Below are 20,536 nucleotides of genomic sequence, written 5' to 3'. Positions count from 1 at the left end.
TGTTTGGATTTTGAAGTGGAAGAACACTAGAACTTAAGGACAGTGGATATAGATAGTTTAGAGGTTTAAATTTTGGTGGAGAAATCATAAGTTGATAGTAAAAAAACTTTTATATATCAATTTAATCGAATATGTCAAATTACTTATAGATTTTTAACTATTAACCTCTAATGAAGATGCATCTGATTTTTTACCTTAAAATTAGGATATTCTAATTAAATATTGATTTTATTTGTTTACGATACGAACAATGGGAGGAGAAGATAATTGTGTTCCTCTACCAATCATCGAAGAGAATAAAACAATAGAAATTGAAGCTGAAAATCTTGCTACTCCTACTCCTGCTATTGATGCCTCCACAATCACCGAAGATAATTGTGTTCCTCCACCTAATGCACCACAACTAGATGAAGAAAACAAAGATGCAAACAATGAATATCTAGAAGTTATTCGTAAGGGGAAAAAAAATCATATGTTTGGCAGAATTTTACTGAACTTCCATTGATTGAGACAAAGGGACAACATCAGGCTAAATGTAATCATTGCCAGGAAAATATAGTTATCACCCTGTTAAATAATCTCTTATATGAAAATGAGTAATTTTATATGTTTTGTAATTTTTAGGTTTTACTAATGCATCCATATCACAAGGAACAAGTTGACAACATTAATAGCAATTGATGGATGATGACTATTCTTCTGTGGTTAATGTTTTGTGTTATAAAGACTATGAATTAAAGTTCTATGTTTAGGAAGTACAAGACTTTAGCATAATATTTTGTGTTATTTGTATGTGACTTAATTATTTGGTGTTATTAGACAATATTAGTATTGATTGTGGTTATGCTTTAATTTTAGATAATGGTTGGTTCTGTTATAATTTTTTAAGTGAATTTTACTATGTGAATTGTGAAATAATGATTGAAAATTTAGAAATTTTTACATGCTAAAGACTCGGTTTTCACCCGGCTCGAATGTGTGTAGGTTTCATTGGGTCTAGGCTCGGATTAGAGTCTAAAAATTAGACTCGGTATATTTTTCGGGTCGGGTTTGAATGAGGCCAAACCTGGTTTAACCCGGCCCATATACATCCCTACCCGCAACGTTTTTGAAAATGATGATATGTCGTTTTGTGACGGTTTAAAACCGCCGCAAATCCATAAAAAAATGTCGCTATTCAGCTTGTCTCGCTTAAATTTTATTCATCAGAAAAGTATACGGAACAGATAGAGTTTGCTAAGTTTTACCAACAACAATTAATTATTAATTTTAAAAAGAAAATTTAAATAATTAGTATTAAATAGAATTTGAAAGAAGGATTAGGAAAATAGTAACCGCCCTATAAACGTCTCCACCCCTTCTCATCGTAACTTCGGAAGTGCCATGGCTTCCATCATGCAGACCACTGCATCGCCACCTCTGTAGTGCGCTGTGCACATCACCACTCTCCCGTCGCACCGCTAGCTAATTTGTGTCACTCGCATCCACGCCGCTCGCCTGTCGCATCCTCGCTGCTCGCGGCTTGCATACCCAAGGCCAAGCCTGCATTTGCGCCACCGCGGCCTCAACCTTGACGATCCTTTGCGCAGCACTGGTGCCCTCCGCAACAAATCCCCGTCGCTGCAAAGCGCTCTCTGCAAGCGCAGTTTCCTCTTCCGCAGAACCACCGTAGTTCCCTTCCCTTCGTGATTTGCATCGCCGCCGACCATCGCAGCGTGCTCTCTCTCTCTCTCTCGTATCCACCTTCTCAATCCTTTTTACTTCCTTTTCGGTGAGCCAATTCATCTTCTTTTACTTTTTCTTTTCCGATTTCTTCCTTTTTTCTCTAATTTAATTTAAAAATCAATTTCTTTTTAAATTATTTTGGTTGTTACAATATACATGTTATGTCTATTATAGACCAAGATGATGAGTGTGGAAGTCGATGGATCTGTGTCGAAATTCATGATTTTTTTTTTTGGTTGTTGGTTCATTTTAAAATTTGCATTATTTGTTGATTTTGTGTTATGTTGTTGCTAATGAAGATTTAGGTATGCAATTATTTTTGGAATATGATTTTACCTTTGTTGTGAAGTTGTTGCCCTATCAAAAATCATGAAAATTTTGCCGAATTAAAGATGTGAATATTATAAATTAGGTTGAAAGTTTTATGTTTCAAAATGTGTTTTTTAACTCCTTAATTTTGACATAAATTATCGATCTGATAAAGACTATTTTGACATAAGTTCTAGCCAGATTTTTTCTCAACTAATGACCAATGAAGGAAGATAGAGAGATAGGATCAAACATGCTACAAATATTGTAAATTCTTGCTGATGTAATAAAAAGTATCATTTATAAAGAGGTAATTATAGTTAGATGCATTTACTTATAGTTTGTGATACAAATATTAGAGTAATCTTTGTTTTTATCATGTTTTAAGATTTATAATATTAAAACCTTTCTATGATATAAGTATCTTCTTCTGCTTCAGTTGAAAGATGAACAATTGTCATAAAATCATAAATCTAATTTTTGATAATTACTTTAATTAATTTCTCTTGTACAAAATATTAAGAATAATGTTATCACACATGAGGCCATGAATGAAGGAGCAATTTCTTTAATTTTTTCAAAGAAGCATTTCCATCAATTGCTAAATCATTGAACTGATTCTGCCCAACTTTATTTCTTTACATTACTTTTAGAGATGAGCTTTTCAAACACTGCCTAATAGTATTTGATAAGAAGGTTCTTCTATTTGGGTCTAATAGGAAAAAAGAAGGTTAATTAAAAAGATAACAAACATGTTAAAAAAATCTATTAGTTAGAAACTCAAGTGGAACCACCTACAAACAAATTGTGGAAACTTTGTAGAACTATAGTTATGCAATAATGTTATTTTTCTATTCATGATATTTTATCTACTATTAAATATAATATAAATTTTATTTAAATTAAAATCATATTTCATCAAACAATAAATAAAATTTAAACTTGATTGTTGCTTAAAGTGTCTGACTCATTTTGGTATAAAGATAACTGATTCAGGTTGATGATTATGTTTCTTAGTTCTGGAATATAATTGGTGCTCGATTACATAAGTTACTAACCTTCAAATTTAATCTCCTTATCTATATTAGCCGATCATATGTTAGGAGGAGCAACTGAAGTAGATAGATCAAGACATCCTAATCCATATGAAGACCCTGCGGTGCCCTCTGATGCTGAGACTGACCAAAATAATAACTAATTGATTTGTTTTAAAATGTTTTTTAAATCCTTTGTGTCAAATTTTTTGCTTTTTGCATAAGTGATTGTAAAGCTTTCAATATTTTGTTGAAATTAGATGCCAACTATAATGTAAAATGGTGTTGCTTACAAGCCTTTTATTTATACATGATGTTTGCTCGTGTATTATCAACCTTAGAATACGACATAATATTCTTCTCAAATTTAAAGTTTATTGTTTAGTTTCATGAACCGTGAACTTTGGGTTGTAGTCAATTATGTTCAGATTATATGACAAATCATTATTTATTTCTTATTTATTTTTGTGGTCTTGATCAAAAGTTGGTCCTCTTTGCTAAAGGTAGGAACTTGTATTCAAAGATTAGATTAGGTGCACCAGAATGAATTAAATCGTACCTGATTTTAAGTAGTTATGAAATTAATGACATATCCAATCAAGTTTTAAACAAAAGACACATCCATCACAAAGAAGTTTGAAACACAAGACACATCTATAAGGACATATCTAACAATTAAAGACACATCCAATCATTAGTCGGTTAAAACAAAACAAGTGTTTAACAAATACAAAAAGACATATCAATGTCTTAACAGAGAAGGCACATTCACACTTAAATTTTTTTTACAAGAGATAACCAAAGAAATTTCACAAGTCTTAAAAAGCAACATCGAAGTTCTAAACAGATGACACATCCATTAAAAACACATTGAAATAAATTTTAAACAGAAGACACATCTATTAAAGACACTTCCAATAGAAGACACATTCATTAAAGACACATCCAAACAAATTTTAAACAGAGGACACATCCAACAGAAGACACATCCAAGTATAAACCGGCTAAAACAAAACAAGTGTTTAACAAAAGCAAAAAGATATCATCTGGAGAAGCATCTTTTAACATATCAAAAAAATTAAATATCTCTGCCGTCTTCATTTCTAACAACTTCTCGTTGTATGCTAATTAATCAAACAAAGCATCTTAAGAAACTACAATAGAATAATTTAACTAAAAATAATGAAATACTAAGCTAGTACAATTTCTGCCTAAATGAAATCAAAGGACACAAGGGAATGTTATGACATTCTACTTTTCGTTCCGAAGAACATACAAGTTGGCTTTTAACAAGTTTTTGAGCATCTAATTATTTGTAAGATCCGGTGAGCAAGGGTCTTATCAAAGAATTCTCTATACTGCACAAGCTTTTGTTTCTTCTCCATCTATGCATCTCCCGGAAAATTAGAACAAGCTTTTTCTTAGGAATTCATGTCAAGCACCATGTGATCAACCATTTACAAGTTCTGACTTTGCTCCTAAATCAACAACAGAATAGATTTTCCATAGTTATAAACAAAGACTAGCCATTCATGACTAATTCAACATCTCATCATAAGCATATAGAGCATATAAGCATACTCTGCAACTGGATCAATTAGGTATATATTAGCAATAAAGCTTTCCAAAACAAATAACTTGAACCTTAACTCAAATTGACACATCCCAATAGTCTAAACTAAGCTGCTAGATACTTATCATGATTCATGGTGGTCATTACTTCTCCTTGAATGGTGATGCCATTCAATTTGAATAATACCCAAAAGTTTTCCAGAGAACTTACCCGGGGAAATGTATTCATATGATCCAGCAACCTGGACATGGCACCGGCACCAACATCAGCACCTCTGTCACCCGCCTCACGCTACAAGGTCTTAGCAAGCCCAAAATTTGCTACATGAGGCCTAAACACATGATCAAGCAATATGTTATTGCTCTTCACATCCGTATGAACTATAGCAGGCACACAATCATATGGAATTAGTGTTTAGTAATGATAGATTTTCGGTAAATTCAATTCTATGTTGTTTCCATTATAGCATATAACTAATAAAAAGACAATGAACTCATCATAGCATATAGCTAAAAATAGCAAAGTTACACTAAACATACAAATAACCAAGTAACAAACACATAGTGGCAAATAAAAATCAAATGAAATTACACGATATGAAAGTCCAGAATCAAAATTCGACCTTAAAATCAATATATAGCATTATATTCCCATTAAAATAAGCATGAACTAAAGGAGCTCAATGAATTGCAATTCAGAAAAAAGTTACAAGGAAATTATATGAAACTATCTCAGGAGAAACATCCAACTAAAATCAATGAAAAATTCATGAATCCAACAAAAATCAAGACCATCACATAAGAACCATGAATACCAAAATCGAAACAGCTATTGTTACTTAAAACCCTAATAATATACTAACCAATTGGAGAACACCGGGATGATTGCAGAGAGTGGTGTGCGACGGTCGGCAACTAGACGTGACGGAGTGGCATGGACACAGAGGTTGTTGTTGTTGCGGCCTGGAGGAGGCAATGCGTCGTCGACGCCTTCAGACGAGAAGGACACCCGCAACAACATCAACCTCCATGAGAACTAGCATCGGCGGCGTCGACCTCTGTGAGTAGCAGCATCGGCGGGGTTGTGTTGTGGTGTTGAAGATGACGGCGTCCTCGCGGGTGGGCGGAGCAACTCGGGCTGCGCATGTGGCAGGTAGAGGCAGCGTCGAGGAGACCTGTCGACAGGGCTAATGGGTATGTGGCACTGGAAAAGGATATGGGGGTTGGAGCTATAGTGTGTCCATGGTAACAACAAAAGAGTATAGGGTAAATTAGAGTTAGTGTGGTAAACTAGTGAAATTAGAATTAATTTGGGTTAATTGAGGATGTGACTTTTGAAATTAAGTGAGTTTAGGGTGTGTTTGGGGTTCACGTTGAGGAACAAAAAAGCTCGTTTGAACGTCTTGAACGCTACATTGTTATGTTTGGCAATTTTTTGGAATCCCTAACCCAGAATTGCTTTCACCTGTGAACGTACGTTCATGAGAAGTTAAAAATTCAAGCTTTTGCGTTCACGTTAGGAAAATTAATGACCGTTGGAAGAGTTAAGTAACAAATCTATTTCATATCTACCAATTGTACCCTTCCTTTCTTCTATAAAAAGGATGTCTATAACCACATAATTTCACACAGTAGTAGTTCTCTCTATGTTCTTCGTTACATAATTTTTTTTTTATCAAACTCTTTTTCAGATTTGTTTCCATCACTGCCAAGGTAAAGATTTTAATTTTCTTTTTAATATTTTTTAGTTCTTTCTTTCATATTTTAATTTTTATGTTTTTTATTGTATTTTTTATTTATATGATAAATATTTTTATATTATTTTTTTAGTGTTCTGATGTTATTTTTTTAATTTTCTATTGTTATATTTTTATTTTTTTATTTATATGACAACTATTGTTGATAAAAATTTTATTTTTATTAATTTTTATTATGTTTTGTTTATATAAATTATTTTTTCTATCCTTTATTGTACTATATTTATGTTATGTATAAAATTTTTTATTTTTGTTATTTGATTATATTCATATAAATTTTATTTACTTTTTATTATAATTTTTTTGTTCATATGATATATATTGTTGGTTGTAATTATTATATACTATGTTTGTATAATTTTTTTTTGTTTTTGTCTTTTATTTTTATTGTACTTTATTTGTTTTTATTATATAGTAATTATAAGTAATAAAAGAGTCATAAATAATAAAAATTTATAATCCAAAATATATTAAATTAAAGAGTACTCACAGAACTAAAATAAATTATAAAATCTTTTCTTCTTGTTTAACATTATAAAATGTATAGTACTCTTTTTTATATTTTTATTTCTTATTATTTTTTAGTTCATATGAATTTTTTTTATCCTTTACTGTTCTTTATGTTTAATATGTAAGGTGTCTTTTTTATTTTTATTTGACTTTGTTCTTTTTTATTTTTTACTTATTTTTATCATTGACCTTTTTTATATTATTTTTCAGTATTGTAATCTCTCATCTCTCAGGTATGTTATTAATTTTTTTATGATATTTTTTTATTTCTTGTTCATATAAATTTTATTTTTCTTTTTTTTATGCCCTGTATTTATATTGTTGGTTTTATATGATATATATTGTTGATATATATTGTTCATATGAATTTTATTTTTTCTCTTTTATTATATTTCTTTTATTCATATGATATATATTGTTGGTTTTATATATATTATTTTTATGAATTTTTATACATGAATTCTCGTTTTATATTTTATTATACTTTATTTTTGTTTTGGCTGAAATTTTTTATTTTTTATTCGACTATGTAAAATTTATAATTATAATTTTTATATATTATATTTTATTGTAACTTTTTTTATAATATAGATTATTGATCCCATCAAAAAAGACAAACTAAATAAAAAATATTCATAAGTATTAATAAAATTATAAATGTTGGATGTCAAAAAAGTCTTATAAGAATAAAATTATTGAGAGTATGGTATAAAAGGGTAACATATTTGATTAAATACTCTTTTATATATATATATATATATATATATATATATATATATATATATATATATATATATATATATATATATATATATATATATCCAAAATTTATATTTTTTTTAATAAAATAATGAATAACAATGAATTAATAAGTAAATATTAACTTTATTATAAAATGAATTAATAAGATATATTCAAATATTTAAAATAAAAATAAAAATAATAGAATAATATAAAAAATTATTTTAATTGATGTCTCTTTTAGTAATTTTTCATCTAAAAGTGATTTTAAATAGTATAATTCAAACAACATTTATTTTACTATAATCAATTTTGATATAAAAATTGCCAAACATAAATCACGTTAACACAAACTTACTTTTCATCAAAAGCAAATTTGTAAAATCACTTCTATGCAAACTCTCGTTTGCAAACTGAAATCCAAACACACACTTAGAGTCCAGTCCAATTAATGAGAAGGGCAATGGATTATGTTGATGATTTTGTTAGGGGAAGGCAAATTATCGCATGCGACAACAAAACAAATTAAACTATACTTCATTTATTGATAGGTAATGCACCCGTATCAATCAATATTGTTATAAAGGTAATATACATTGTTTAAAATGTAATTTTATAAATAAATAGGGTATTATTTATAATCAAAATATTATAGAAATCCGTAATGAGTTCTATAAGAAGAAAGGGGGTGGGTACGTAGATAATGGCATAATGCGACCAAGGGCTTCAGAGCAGTGCACATGTTAAGTTTCAAATTCCCAATAAATGTAGCACCAACCAAGAGTTGCAAAGTCCACAAAAATCATGTAACCCTCAGAACCAAACAAACGAACAAACAAACAACAAACACAAAGTTGTCACGTCAATGCCATGTTTTCTGGCTTTCCCATTTCTATCTTTTTCTTTCCTTTCATGATCACAATTTGTAGTCCCACTGGATTCCTCTGATCTTCTTCGCCTTTGAGTAAAAAAATACTGAATCCGAGGGCGGAAAAAAAAAGGAACTATCTATCTTTGCATCATTGCTTTTTACGGCTGCTCAACCTTTTTCCTACTACACCCTGACTCAAATGAAATGGGGTCCCTACTCCCTACCACAGATGATAAAACAAAATAAAATAAAAATTTCAACGCCCCTTCATCACTAGATATATTTATGGGTACTAGTAATCATCATTTCATATCTCACACAATCAGGGAACGATAGAATTCTTATCGGTATGAATAATCCAAACATTACTACTCTTCCATATTAAACAGTCATTTACTAAACTTTTAAATGATTTTCCTTTTAAGGATTTAAGTGAATAAATTTTATACACGTATTCAATTACGTATTATTGCGAGAATATATTGAGTCGTAGAGAGCTTCAAGTAGTTTACTTTTAATTTGGGATGAAATAATGTTTAAAATGAGTCGTTGTCATAAAGGAGAGTTTTGGTCGTGTGTTGAAAGGGTTTTACTAAAAATAATTTCAATTATATTTTGTGTGGTGTATAGAGTTCATACAAGAGAAGAGAAATTTGCTGTGTGGGAGAAATTGAGTTATATTGCAGAGTTATGTCAGCCTTTATAGGAGATTTCAACGAGATTGTGCAGGTGGAGAGAGAAAGGATGCTGTCAGATTAACAGAGTTTTAGTAAGAATTGGATAAAAGAAGATATGCAACTGGTGCACTTCCGCTTAGCGATCTTACAATTGGATTGACAGAATTTTAGTAAGATTAGAGTGATTGAAGATATTTCCATGAATACAAAATTAGGAGTACAAAATCAAGAATACACTATAAAAAGGAGGAGCACAAAAAATGGTTGATGAATTTTTTTGTAATTTTTTTTTAATTTTTTTATTTGCTTGTTCTTCTTGCTCCACTTATTATGTTGAGTTCTCTTGTTAAAAAAAAATACTTATTTAACATAATGTATTATTTTTTTAATTTTTAAAATAAGTTATACATATTTCTTCATTCTTTTCATATAAAAATCTCTTTATTATTATAAAATTGTCCACATTATTAGTGAGGAGAAACTCATAAAAATTATTAGAGTTCTTTTCAGACAAAGATACAAGTTCAATGACACACATACATGTATTATGTTGCGGTATGCTAAAAAAATTGATTTATTTTTTAGGAGTAATTTATTTAAATCAAATTAAACTAATCGATTTTTGTTTTCATATTACAACTAGATCGTTCTTTAAAAAAACAATTTTTTAGTTAAAGTGTAACATAATAGGTATCAATAGTTGAGCCTATATTTTTACGTTAAAAAATTCTTACTATAAAAAGTTACTTTATTAATTTGTAAGAATCGTTGCAATGCTGAATTATGTACACAAACTACGTTGTATATTAAAAAACAGTGGATGACTCTATTGATTGAAATGAAAACCAATTTGATTCTCTTGTTCTCTGTGAACGAAAACCGCCCTGCGCTTTGTTATAACATTCATTATTGTTATATTTATTGTTGCCAATTATTGATGCGTGCCCTCAGATTGAAGCAACCACAGAGACACAGTTGAATCGCAGAAGAAGAAATTCAAACACGCCCATTAATGCATGCAAACATTTCATCACGCACACTAGTGTAAATTTAAAGTCCCTCTGAATTTCATAGCCACCCTGCACGACCTACATTCAAGAGGCTAGAGAAAGAGAAACGAATTTATGATCGTTGTTTATTTCAAACATTGTCTCTTACAATATTAATTTCCGATTCATCACCATGGCTTCAAATAATAATTATGTGTGTGTTAATTATGGGAATATTATATCATTAATCAGTTTCATATTTTTAAACGAGAACTTGCCTTTGTATTTGTTTTTCTGCACGCCCATTTAAAGAAGGATATAAAAAGAGTCAAAGTTGGGTTCTACTTTCTCTTTCACTCACTCATTCACTCAGAACAGAGCAGGAAACAGAGCAAAAGAAAGTAAAGAAAATAAAAGGAAACCTAGAGTACTATTTTGCAAATACAATTAATTGCATAATAATAATAATAATAATAATAATAATAATAATAATAATAATAATTTATTTGATTATCGATCGGCAATGTAAAATAACCCCCCATTACAATTTTAATCTCTCACCCTGTCTCCTGAGTCCTCATCCTCATCAATGCCATTGATATAAAAGTCTTAAACAAAATCTAAAGGAGAAACCAAACCCGAAAAGAAATTTAAGAGAGGGGGGAATCTAAGGCGATGAAGGAGAAGCTGCAGTTGGGAAGAGAGGGAGGAGGCGGGGTTGAACCTCCCTAGGAGTGGTTGCCGGAGAAGGATGGAGGTAAAACCCTTTCTCGTTTATGGCCCTCTCTTCAGCCTCCCTATCCAAAACGGGAGTGGCGGCGGCGGGGGAAGAGGAACGACCAAACGGGTCCGGAATGAGTGGAGTGACAGGGCTAAGAACCAGAGCAGGAAAATCGAGGATGCTGGGTGACAGCAATTCATGATGATGATGGTGGTGGTGATGATGGTGATGATGATTCCGAGGAGAAACAACGTTAATAACGTTAACGTTAATGTTGTTATTGGATGAAGCTCGACCAGTTGGGGGGAGCAGAGGATTCAGCTTGAGATTGTTCCTCCTTTCGTAGAGCTTGAAACCCGATTGCTGCTGCTTCTTGTTGGGAAATGTCTTCATCGGAGGGATATGGTGCTGGTGGCAGCTCTTGCTTCCGCTGGCGGTGGCGTCCTTGCGGCCGGTTAGCATCTGAACAACGTGCTTGAAGGAATTACGGTCAGCCTGAATGAATGTTGTCGGGAAAGAACTTGCCGGTTCGGATCTCCCGAGGTTCCTCTGAAATGGCGGCGGAGGAGGTGGCGTTGGCGGCAGTTGGAGGAGGACATTGCTGTTGTTGCTACTTGTGCTGCTGTTAGGGCTGCCATGGTGGTGGTGGGTGTAGTACCTTCTTGGAGAATCCATAGCTTAAGGTTGAACTCAAACTAACTAAAGAGAGAAAAAAGAGTGTGTTTTGTTTTTGGTTTGGTAAGAAATGTTTTCGTAATCGCAAGGGGTGTAGGGCCCTCTCCTCTATTTTTTTTTTTCTTTTTCTTTTTCGCTCTCACTCACTCTGTTCACAAGAATTTCTCTACGCGCCTTTTATAGCGTCACTGCCTCACTGCTGCTAGCTCACCCTTACTCAGCGTTGAACTCATTAAATTTTATTTTTAATTTCTCCTCATTTTCAAATTTAATTCATGGATCTTCCTTCCAATTTTTTCTTCTCCTATTTAATGATCTCTTTGGATTTTTCTTTTCTTCTTTTGACTTCAAAATTAAATCACACTCTCTCCCCTCTCTCCTATATTATATATGAATAAATTTAAATCTTTTAAATTTTATTTTAAAGAATAAAATATAATTTTTCATCATTTATTTCATAAGCAAGACAAAAAAAAATATAAGAGAAATCACATTTTATCCCCTCAAATAAAAATTTAAAATTCAAATAATCCAAATTCAATATAAATAATATTTGAGAGTCATAATTTATTTTTTTAGCTTTTTTTAAAATATATTTATTTTTTTATATTTTTTAATTATTGATAAAATAAATGAATAATTTTAGAGGTTACAAAATTTAGAAATGAAATTAGAATGAGTGTTATACCTTAACGTGGTAATTTTTTGTATTTTTTAAAACTATGAGAGGTACACAAATCGGAGGATTTGTGTTTAAAAAATTTTAAAATTTTGATTTGTGTTTAAAAAATAAAAAAAATTGGAGTACACAAATCGGACGGTCCGATTTGTGTACTCCAATTTTTTTTTTATTTTTTAAACACAAATCGAACAGTTCGATTTGTACTCCGTAAATTAAATCATCCCACATTTTAAAAAAAAATTATTACGATAGATCACAATTTAAAAAAAGACCATTATTAACCAAATATTAAAAATAAAAATGTGAATTTTAGAAGTAATAAATATGTAAATTCTAAATGTTATATACAAAGAATAGTATTTGAATCAACAGACCGAATTTCTCAATCATGGAGCATCTTTTAAAAGTTAAAATGCAATAAAAGAAATTATTATTATTATTATTATTATTATTATTATTATTATTATTATTATTATTATTATTATTATTATAGGATAATTAAACTCAACAAATATATTAGCAACTAGTTACTATTTTTAAAATAACAATATAAAAAAAATCAAACAAAAGGTTTTTTTTAACTAATAATTTTAATTAGTATAGTTTGGAGAGAGATTTAGATAGTATATAATATTTATGAGATTATAAGTTCAAAATTCATTATTGTCAGTCATATAAAAAACAGTTTTCTACTTGAACCAAAATCTATACAAGCAACTAAAATTCAGATGAATTTAAATTTTTTTTAGGAAAGCAAACTTTGATTATGTTATACAAGAAATTAATAATTTTTTTACAAAAATATTATTCTTATAATAAAATTATCTATTAAAATCAGCTATCAATATATTTATATATAAATATGTAATTTAATTTATTTTTTAATGTATATTTATATTTTAATATATATTTTATTCTGACAACTAATTTGAAAAACTGACTTTGATATATACGTAACATATTAGTTTTTTTTTATGATAAAGAGGAACATTCTATTATAATATTAATATAGCAGGTAAACAAGACTAATTTCCTTTTCGCTCCCACTCTCGATCAAGATAGTAAAAATCTTAGAAGGTTTTCGCCGCCATCTCAACTTACAAGGCGCCGGCAGCCTGCCCTAGTTTCATTCTTTTCCCTCTTACTCTTTCTTTCTTTTATTGTTTCTATCTTTTTTATCTCACTTTTTTTTCTTATTCTCTCGTTTTTTTGTTATTCCTATCTTTTATTTTTTTATTTTCTCTTTTTCTCTTCTTTCTCCTCTTCCTTTGGTTCATTTGTTTACCGTTCTGGTCTTAGTTTTATGTCCTGTAGGTTTTAAATTTAATAACTTTTTTATGGTGTATTTATTTTTTTTTGTGAGTTAAGTCCTACTTTAATTCTTGAGATTAGTAAGTTGCATTGATTTAATTCCTAACTTTTCAATTACTACAATTTGGTTCACCAAATTCAAAAAAGTACACCAATGTAGTTCCTTGTGTATTTTTCATCGTCGAAATTCAATGCTGTTAGTGATGTGGCTCAAACCTTACCATGTTGAACATATTAAAACGACATCGTACACGTTTTGGCGCTAAAAAAGCACTAAACGACTTCGTTTTAGGGTTTGAATAATATTAAAACGTTACACCCAACTCTTTTGAACAATACTAATTGTTCAAACCCTCAAACAACGCTGTTTAGTGCATTTTTTAGGGCCAAAATGCGTACAACGATGTTTTAATATGTCCAATGTTAAAAGGCTTGAGCCACGTCACTAACGGCGTTAAGCTCTAACGACGGAAAATATACAATGGACTTAATTGGTGCACTTTTTGAATCTGGAGAACCAAATTGTAATAATTAAAAAGTTAGAGACTAAATTAGTGCAACTTGTCAATTTCAGAGACTAAAATGGGACTTAACTCCCCTTTTGTAGAATTTTTATTTTCATCTATAGATAATTTTGATATGGTTGTACATATCTCTTCAGATCTGAGAGAAAGATATAGTGAGAAATAATACTTTTCTTGCATGAAAATATTTATATATCAAAAAAATGTTCAAATTTATTCGTGTTAGAATTTATGATACTCAAGAATAATAAACTTGATAATCATATGCTCTTCAAATATGAGATAAGATACCACCTATGTATAGGTGATGAACAATCGAAAAACAATTATATAATAAATATTAATGCCTAATAAACTCATAAACGTACGGATAAGTCAAACAATTATCTAAGCGCATATTGTGTCATAATTTACGAGTTAGAAGTCAATGTCTTAAAACAAATTCCTTTTGAAAATAATGTTTGTAGTGATGACAAAAAATAAGATTATTACATTTAATAAAAAAGACTTATATTGGAATAATAGAATGTAATAAATTCTACATTTAAATTTGTTGGAGAATAATAAAAATGGTGCTTTTTGTTTTAGACAAAAAGTTCTTTATTTACCACTTTAATAAAAACTAACAAGAATTACATAAATAATCATTACGTTCTAATTTTATAAAATTGCTTATAAAATCAAAAGATGAAGTTTTATTTTTTCATTTTTACAAATAGTGCCAGCGACATTGAATGATTTTTCTCATTTTTGTTGTTTTTTTATTTTATTTATATCCTTTGTTTGTAAAAATGGCGTGAATTTTATTTCTCATTTTCACAACCTTTATTTATTTCAATGTATGCGTTTTATTTTATAATCTTTATTTATTTCAAACGAAATTGTAGAAACTTGAGGTGTAAATGAAAAGCTTGAAAAACATGTAAAGAATAATATCATAAATGAATTTAATTTGAGCAATGAAAAAAAATCAGAGAGTTCAAGAATGTTAACAAGGTTCTCATACCATAATAGAATTCATGATAATAATTCAACTATAATAAATTTGATAATCAAATACTACACAAATATGATACAAAGTATCATCTATGTATAGCTAGGTAATGAACAAATAAGAAAATAACTAAATAATAAATGATTAATACCCTATCATGAACAAGAATATTAATCAAGATCAATTTAATTAATATAATATTCCCCAACCATTTTGACAAAAAAAAAAAGAAAAAGCTTTCTCCCAATTTCGCAACACATTTATGGATATTGAAATTAAAGAGACTTGTTAAAATTCTTTATAATCGAAATTTGTATCCACTTTTAGTACATAATTCAATATAAAAAATATTTATTTTATTTAGAATTAAATATAATATTTTTTTATCATCATAAAAATATAATACTTTTCTTTTATCTATAAATGCCATTTTATTTCGCTATATTTTAAACATATTTTTTTCTACAGAAAAAGATAAACACTGTTAAAAACAAAAAAAAAATTCAAAGATACATGTCTACAGAAATAAGCATGGACATGTAATTCCAATTATTTAAAAAGTGTAATAAACTCATAAATATACCTAGGTCACACTACTATCTAAACGTATGTTGCCCCGTAATTTACGATAGAAGTCAATGCATGTCTTATTAAAATGATTTTCTTCTGATGATAATATATTAGATTATCTTAAAAAATAAATGTAAAAGAGTTGTCTTGGAATAGAATATAATAAGTTCCACATTTAAAATTGTTGGAGAATAATAAAAATAATGTGTTTTTTTTAATAAAAGATTCTTTATTTACCGCTTGAATAAAAATAACAAGAATTACGCAAATAATTTTTACGTTATAATTTCACAAAAAATTCATATAAAAATGAAGGAGAGAGTTTTGTTTCTTATTTTTACAAAAGTGCGAGTGACATTAGATGCTTTTTCTCATTTTTGCAACACTTGCTAGTTTTCCATTTTCGCATCCTTTGTCTAGGAAAATGGAGTGAATTTTCTTTTTCATTTTCACAACCTATATTTTATTTCAATGCATGCATTTTATTTCATACTTTGTTTTATCTTATTTTATTTTAGATTTTATTTTATTTTATTTGAACTTTATCATTTTAGAGTAACAGTTCATTTATAAAATATAAATAATTCTAGTTAGTCCTATGTTATTATATGAAGATATTAAATTAGGATGTAGACGGAACTGTCAAAATGGCACACAAACTGAACTAACAGAATGGAATGCATATGAAACTATAGAAAAAAGGCGTAAACAAAACAGTTAGAATGGGGGCACAGATGAAACTATCAAAATAAGGCTCAGATGAAAATGGACACACATGAAATTATCGGAATGGAGCGTAGACGGAATTGTCGAGATAGGGTGCGGATGAAAGTGTTGGGACAGGAAGCAAATTAAGGAGGATACTAAGGCTCTGATACTATATCAGAATTCATGTTTATAACTCAAAAATAATAAGCTTGCAATTTAAATGCTGTACCAACATTATACAAGGTCCCACCTATTTACAGGTGATGAAGAAATAAACAAAGAATTAAATCATAAATGCATAATATCCTATTTATATGGGTAATGATTCATTCATTTTGTATGCAATAACAGAAATTTCCTCCACTTCCTCTCCCAATCATGCATCATCTAGCATCATTAACAAGAGTACTAATCAAGAACAATTTAATTAATATTCAAATATCCTAATATTCTCTAACAATTTGAAAAAAGGTAAAGATTTTTCACAATATTGCAGCACATCTGTAAATATAGAAACTGAAGAAACTTGTTAAAATTCTCTATATTTGTACACCTTTTCAATACGTGATTAAACATAGAAAATGTTTATTTTCTTTTGCATTGAATATATTATTTTTCTTTTATTTGTAAATTTTGTTTTATTTGACTATTTTTATGGATATAACTTTTATTTTAAAAAAGAGAAACACTCTTAAAAAACAAAAACTTTAAAGACCGTATCCACATGGATAAGTATGGACTGATGGACACATAATTCCAATTATTTAACTCATAAAGTGTAACAAATTGATAAATATACAGATAAGTCAAACAATTATCTAAGGGCATACTGTGTCGTAATTTACGAGTTAGAAGTTAGTGTCTTAAAATAACTTTCTTTTGAAAATAATATTTGTAGTAATGACAAATAATTACATTATTACATTCAATGAAAAAGAGTTGTCTTGGTAATAAGTTCCATATTTAAATTTGTTGGAGAATAATGAAAATGATACTTTTTATTTTAAACAAAAAGTTCTTTATTTACTTCTTTAATAAAAAAATAACAAGAATTACATAAATAATCATTACATTCTAGTTTTATGAAAATTCCATACAAAATCAGAAGGCGAAGTTTTATTTTTTTTTCATTTTTACAAATAGGGCAAGTAGCATTGGATAATTTTCACATTTTGGCAGCTTTTCTAATTTTTTTATTTGTGCATCATTTTTTTGTGAAAATGGACTGAATTTTATTTCACGGACTTTATTTATTTCAAACCGAATTGCAGGAACTTGATATGCCAAAGAAAAACTTGGAAAACATGTAAAGAATAATTTCGTAAAAGAGTTTGAACATTGAAAATTTTAGAGAGTTCAAGAATGTAACAAGGCTCTGATACTATCGTAGAATTCATGATAATAATTCAAGATAATAAATTTAATAATCAAATACTCTACAAATATGATACAAAGTACCACCTATGTATAGGTAATGAACAAATCAGAAAAAAAAAACTAAATAATAACTGACTAATAACCTATCATGAACAAAAATATTAATCAATATCAATATACTTAATAAAATCTTCTCCAAGATTTTTGACAAAAAAAAGAAAAGATTTTTCCCAATTTCGCATCACATTTATAGATATTGAAACTGAAGACACTTGTTAAAATTCTTTATAATCAAAATTTGTATCCACTCTCAGTACAGAATTCAACATAGAAAATATTTATTTTACATAGAGTTAAATATAACATTTTTTTTTATCTGTAATTGCCGTTATATTTGGCTATATTTTAAACAGTTTATTTTTTTCTACAAAAAAAGAGAAACACTCTTAAAACCAAAAAAATTCAAAGATCCGTGCCTACATAGATAAGCATGGACATGTAATTCCAAATTTCCAACTATTTAAAAAAGTGTAACAAACTCATAAATATACCTATACGTCATACAACTATCTAAACATATAATGCGCCATGATTTACGATAGAAGTCAATGTCTTATTAAAACGATTTTCTTCTGATGATAATGTTGTAATAGTGATAATACATTAGATTATCTTAAAAAAGAATTTTAAAAGAGTTGTCTTGAATAGAATGTAATAAGTTTCACATTTAAAATTGTTGGAGAATAATAAAATGATGTGTTTTTTAAAATAAAAGATTCTTTACTTACTGCTTGAATAAAAATAACAAGAATACACAAATAATTTTTACGTTATAATTTTACAAAGAATGCATATAAAAATGAAGGAGAGATTTTTGTTTCTTATTTTTACAAGAAATGCCAATGACATTGGATAATTTTTCTCATTTTTGCAACATCTACTAGTTCTCCATTTTCGCACCCTTTGTCTAGGAAAATGGGGCTGAATTTTCTTTTTCATTTTCACGGCCTATATTTTATTTCAATGCATGCATTTTATTTTATACTTTGTTTTATCTTTGTTTATTCTATACTTTATTTTATTTTAGAGTAAAAGTTCATTTTACTCTCTAAAGTTGTTATATATCCGTGATTAAAATAGTTTTTTATATTTATTTTTTAGGATCTTAAATTACAAAATATAAATAATTCTAGTTAGTCCTATGTTATTATATGGATATATTAATTTAGGATGACGGAACTGCCAAAATGGCGCCTAGACAAAACTATTAGAACAGGATGTTGACGAAACCATGGAAACAAGGCGTAAACAAAACTGTAAGAATAGGGCATGGATGGAACTATTGAAACAAGGCTTTGATGAAATTGGGCACACACAAAACTATCAGAATGAGACACATGCATAACTATTGGAATGGAAGACATACATAACTACCGAAATGGTAGATTAGCATGGACATGTAATTCCAACTCTTTAAAAAAGTGTAACAAACTCATAAATATATCTATACATCATAAAACTATCTAAACGTATAATGCGCCATGATTTACGATAGAAGTCAATGCCTTATATATTAAAACAATTTTCTTCTGATGATAATGTTATAATAATGACAATATATTAGATTATCTTAAAAAAAATTGTAAAAGAGTTGTCTTGGAATAGAATGTAATAAGTTCCACATTGAAAATTGCTAGAGAATAATAAAATGATGTGTTTTTTTAAAATAAAAGATTCTTTACTTACCGCTTGAATAAAAATAACAAGAATTACGCAAATAATTTTTACGTTATAATTTCACAAAAAATGCATATATAAATGAAGGAGAGGGTTTTGTTTCTTATTTTTACAAGAAGTGCCAGTGACATCTGCTAGTTTTCCATTTTTGTACCCTTTGTCTAGAAAAATGGATTTAATTTTTTTTTTCATTTTTGCAGCCTATATTTTATTTCAATGCATGCATTTTATTTTATACTTTGATTTATCTTAGTTTTTCCTTAATTTTTTTTATTTTAGAGTAAAAGTTTATTATTTTACTCTCTAAATTAGTTATATATATGTGGCTTAAAATAGTTTTTTATATTTATTTTTTTACTATATTAAATTACAAAATATAAATGAGTCTAGTTAGTCCTATGTTATTATACAGATATATTAATTTAGGATGCAGACAGAATTGCCAAAATGGCACCCAATCAGAACTATCAAAGATTCAGAATAGGATGTAGACGAAACTATAGAAACAAGGCGTAAACGAAACTACAAGAATGGGGGCACAAATGGAACTATAGAAACGAGGCTCAGATGAAACTAGACACAAACAAAACTATCAGAATGAGGCACATGCATAACTATCAGAATGGGAGACATGCCAAACTACTGAATTGGGAGATAAACATGGACATATAATTCCAATTATTTAAAAAGGTGTAACAAACTCATAAATATACCTGTACGTCATACAACTATATAAACCTATGTTGCGCCGTGATTTATGATAGCGGTTAATGTTTTATTAAAACAATTTTCTTTTAATGATAATGTTGTAATAATGACAATATATTTGATTATCTTAAAAAAGAATTGTAAAAGAGTTATCTTGGGAATGAATGTAATAAGTTCCACATTTAAAGCTGTTGAAGAATAATAAAAATGATGTGTTTTTTTATTTAATAAAAGATTTTTTATTTATTGCTTGAATAAAAATAACAAGAATAACGCAAATAATTTTTACGTTATAAATTCACAAAAATGCATATAAAAAGGAAGCAAAGAGTTTTGTTTCTTAT

At 28.7% G+C, this 20,536-nt stretch overlaps 1 protein-coding gene across 1 annotated transcript; it reads right to left on the bottom strand.

Annotated features, from left to right (window-relative positions):
- Window positions 1–10,668: 10,668 nt before the first annotated feature.
- On the bottom strand, window positions 10,669–11,625 carry LOC130970508 (VQ motif-containing protein 4-like). The gene has a single exon (XM_057896620.1). The coding sequence runs from the start codon at window positions 11,579–11,581 to the stop codon at window positions 10,853–10,855; it is 729 nt and encodes a 242-aa protein (XP_057752603.1). The 5' UTR covers window positions 11,582–11,625; the 3' UTR covers window positions 10,669–10,852.
- Between the last annotated feature and the right edge of the window lie 8,911 nt (window positions 11,626–20,536).

This window comes from Arachis stenosperma, chromosome 3, assembly GCF_014773155.1.
Source record: "Arachis stenosperma cultivar V10309 chromosome 3, arast.V10309.gnm1.PFL2, whole genome shotgun sequence".
Lineage (NCBI taxonomy): Eukaryota > Viridiplantae > Streptophyta > Magnoliopsida > Fabales > Fabaceae > Arachis > Arachis stenosperma.
This window is presented reverse-complemented; position numbering and strand designations above follow the sequence as displayed.

Bases quoted from the DNA above. Each gene is read 5' to 3' on its own strand.
- LOC130970508 (XM_057896620.1), bottom strand. From the start codon at position 11,581: ATGGATTCTCCAAGAAGGTACTACACCCACCACCACCATGGCAGCCCT.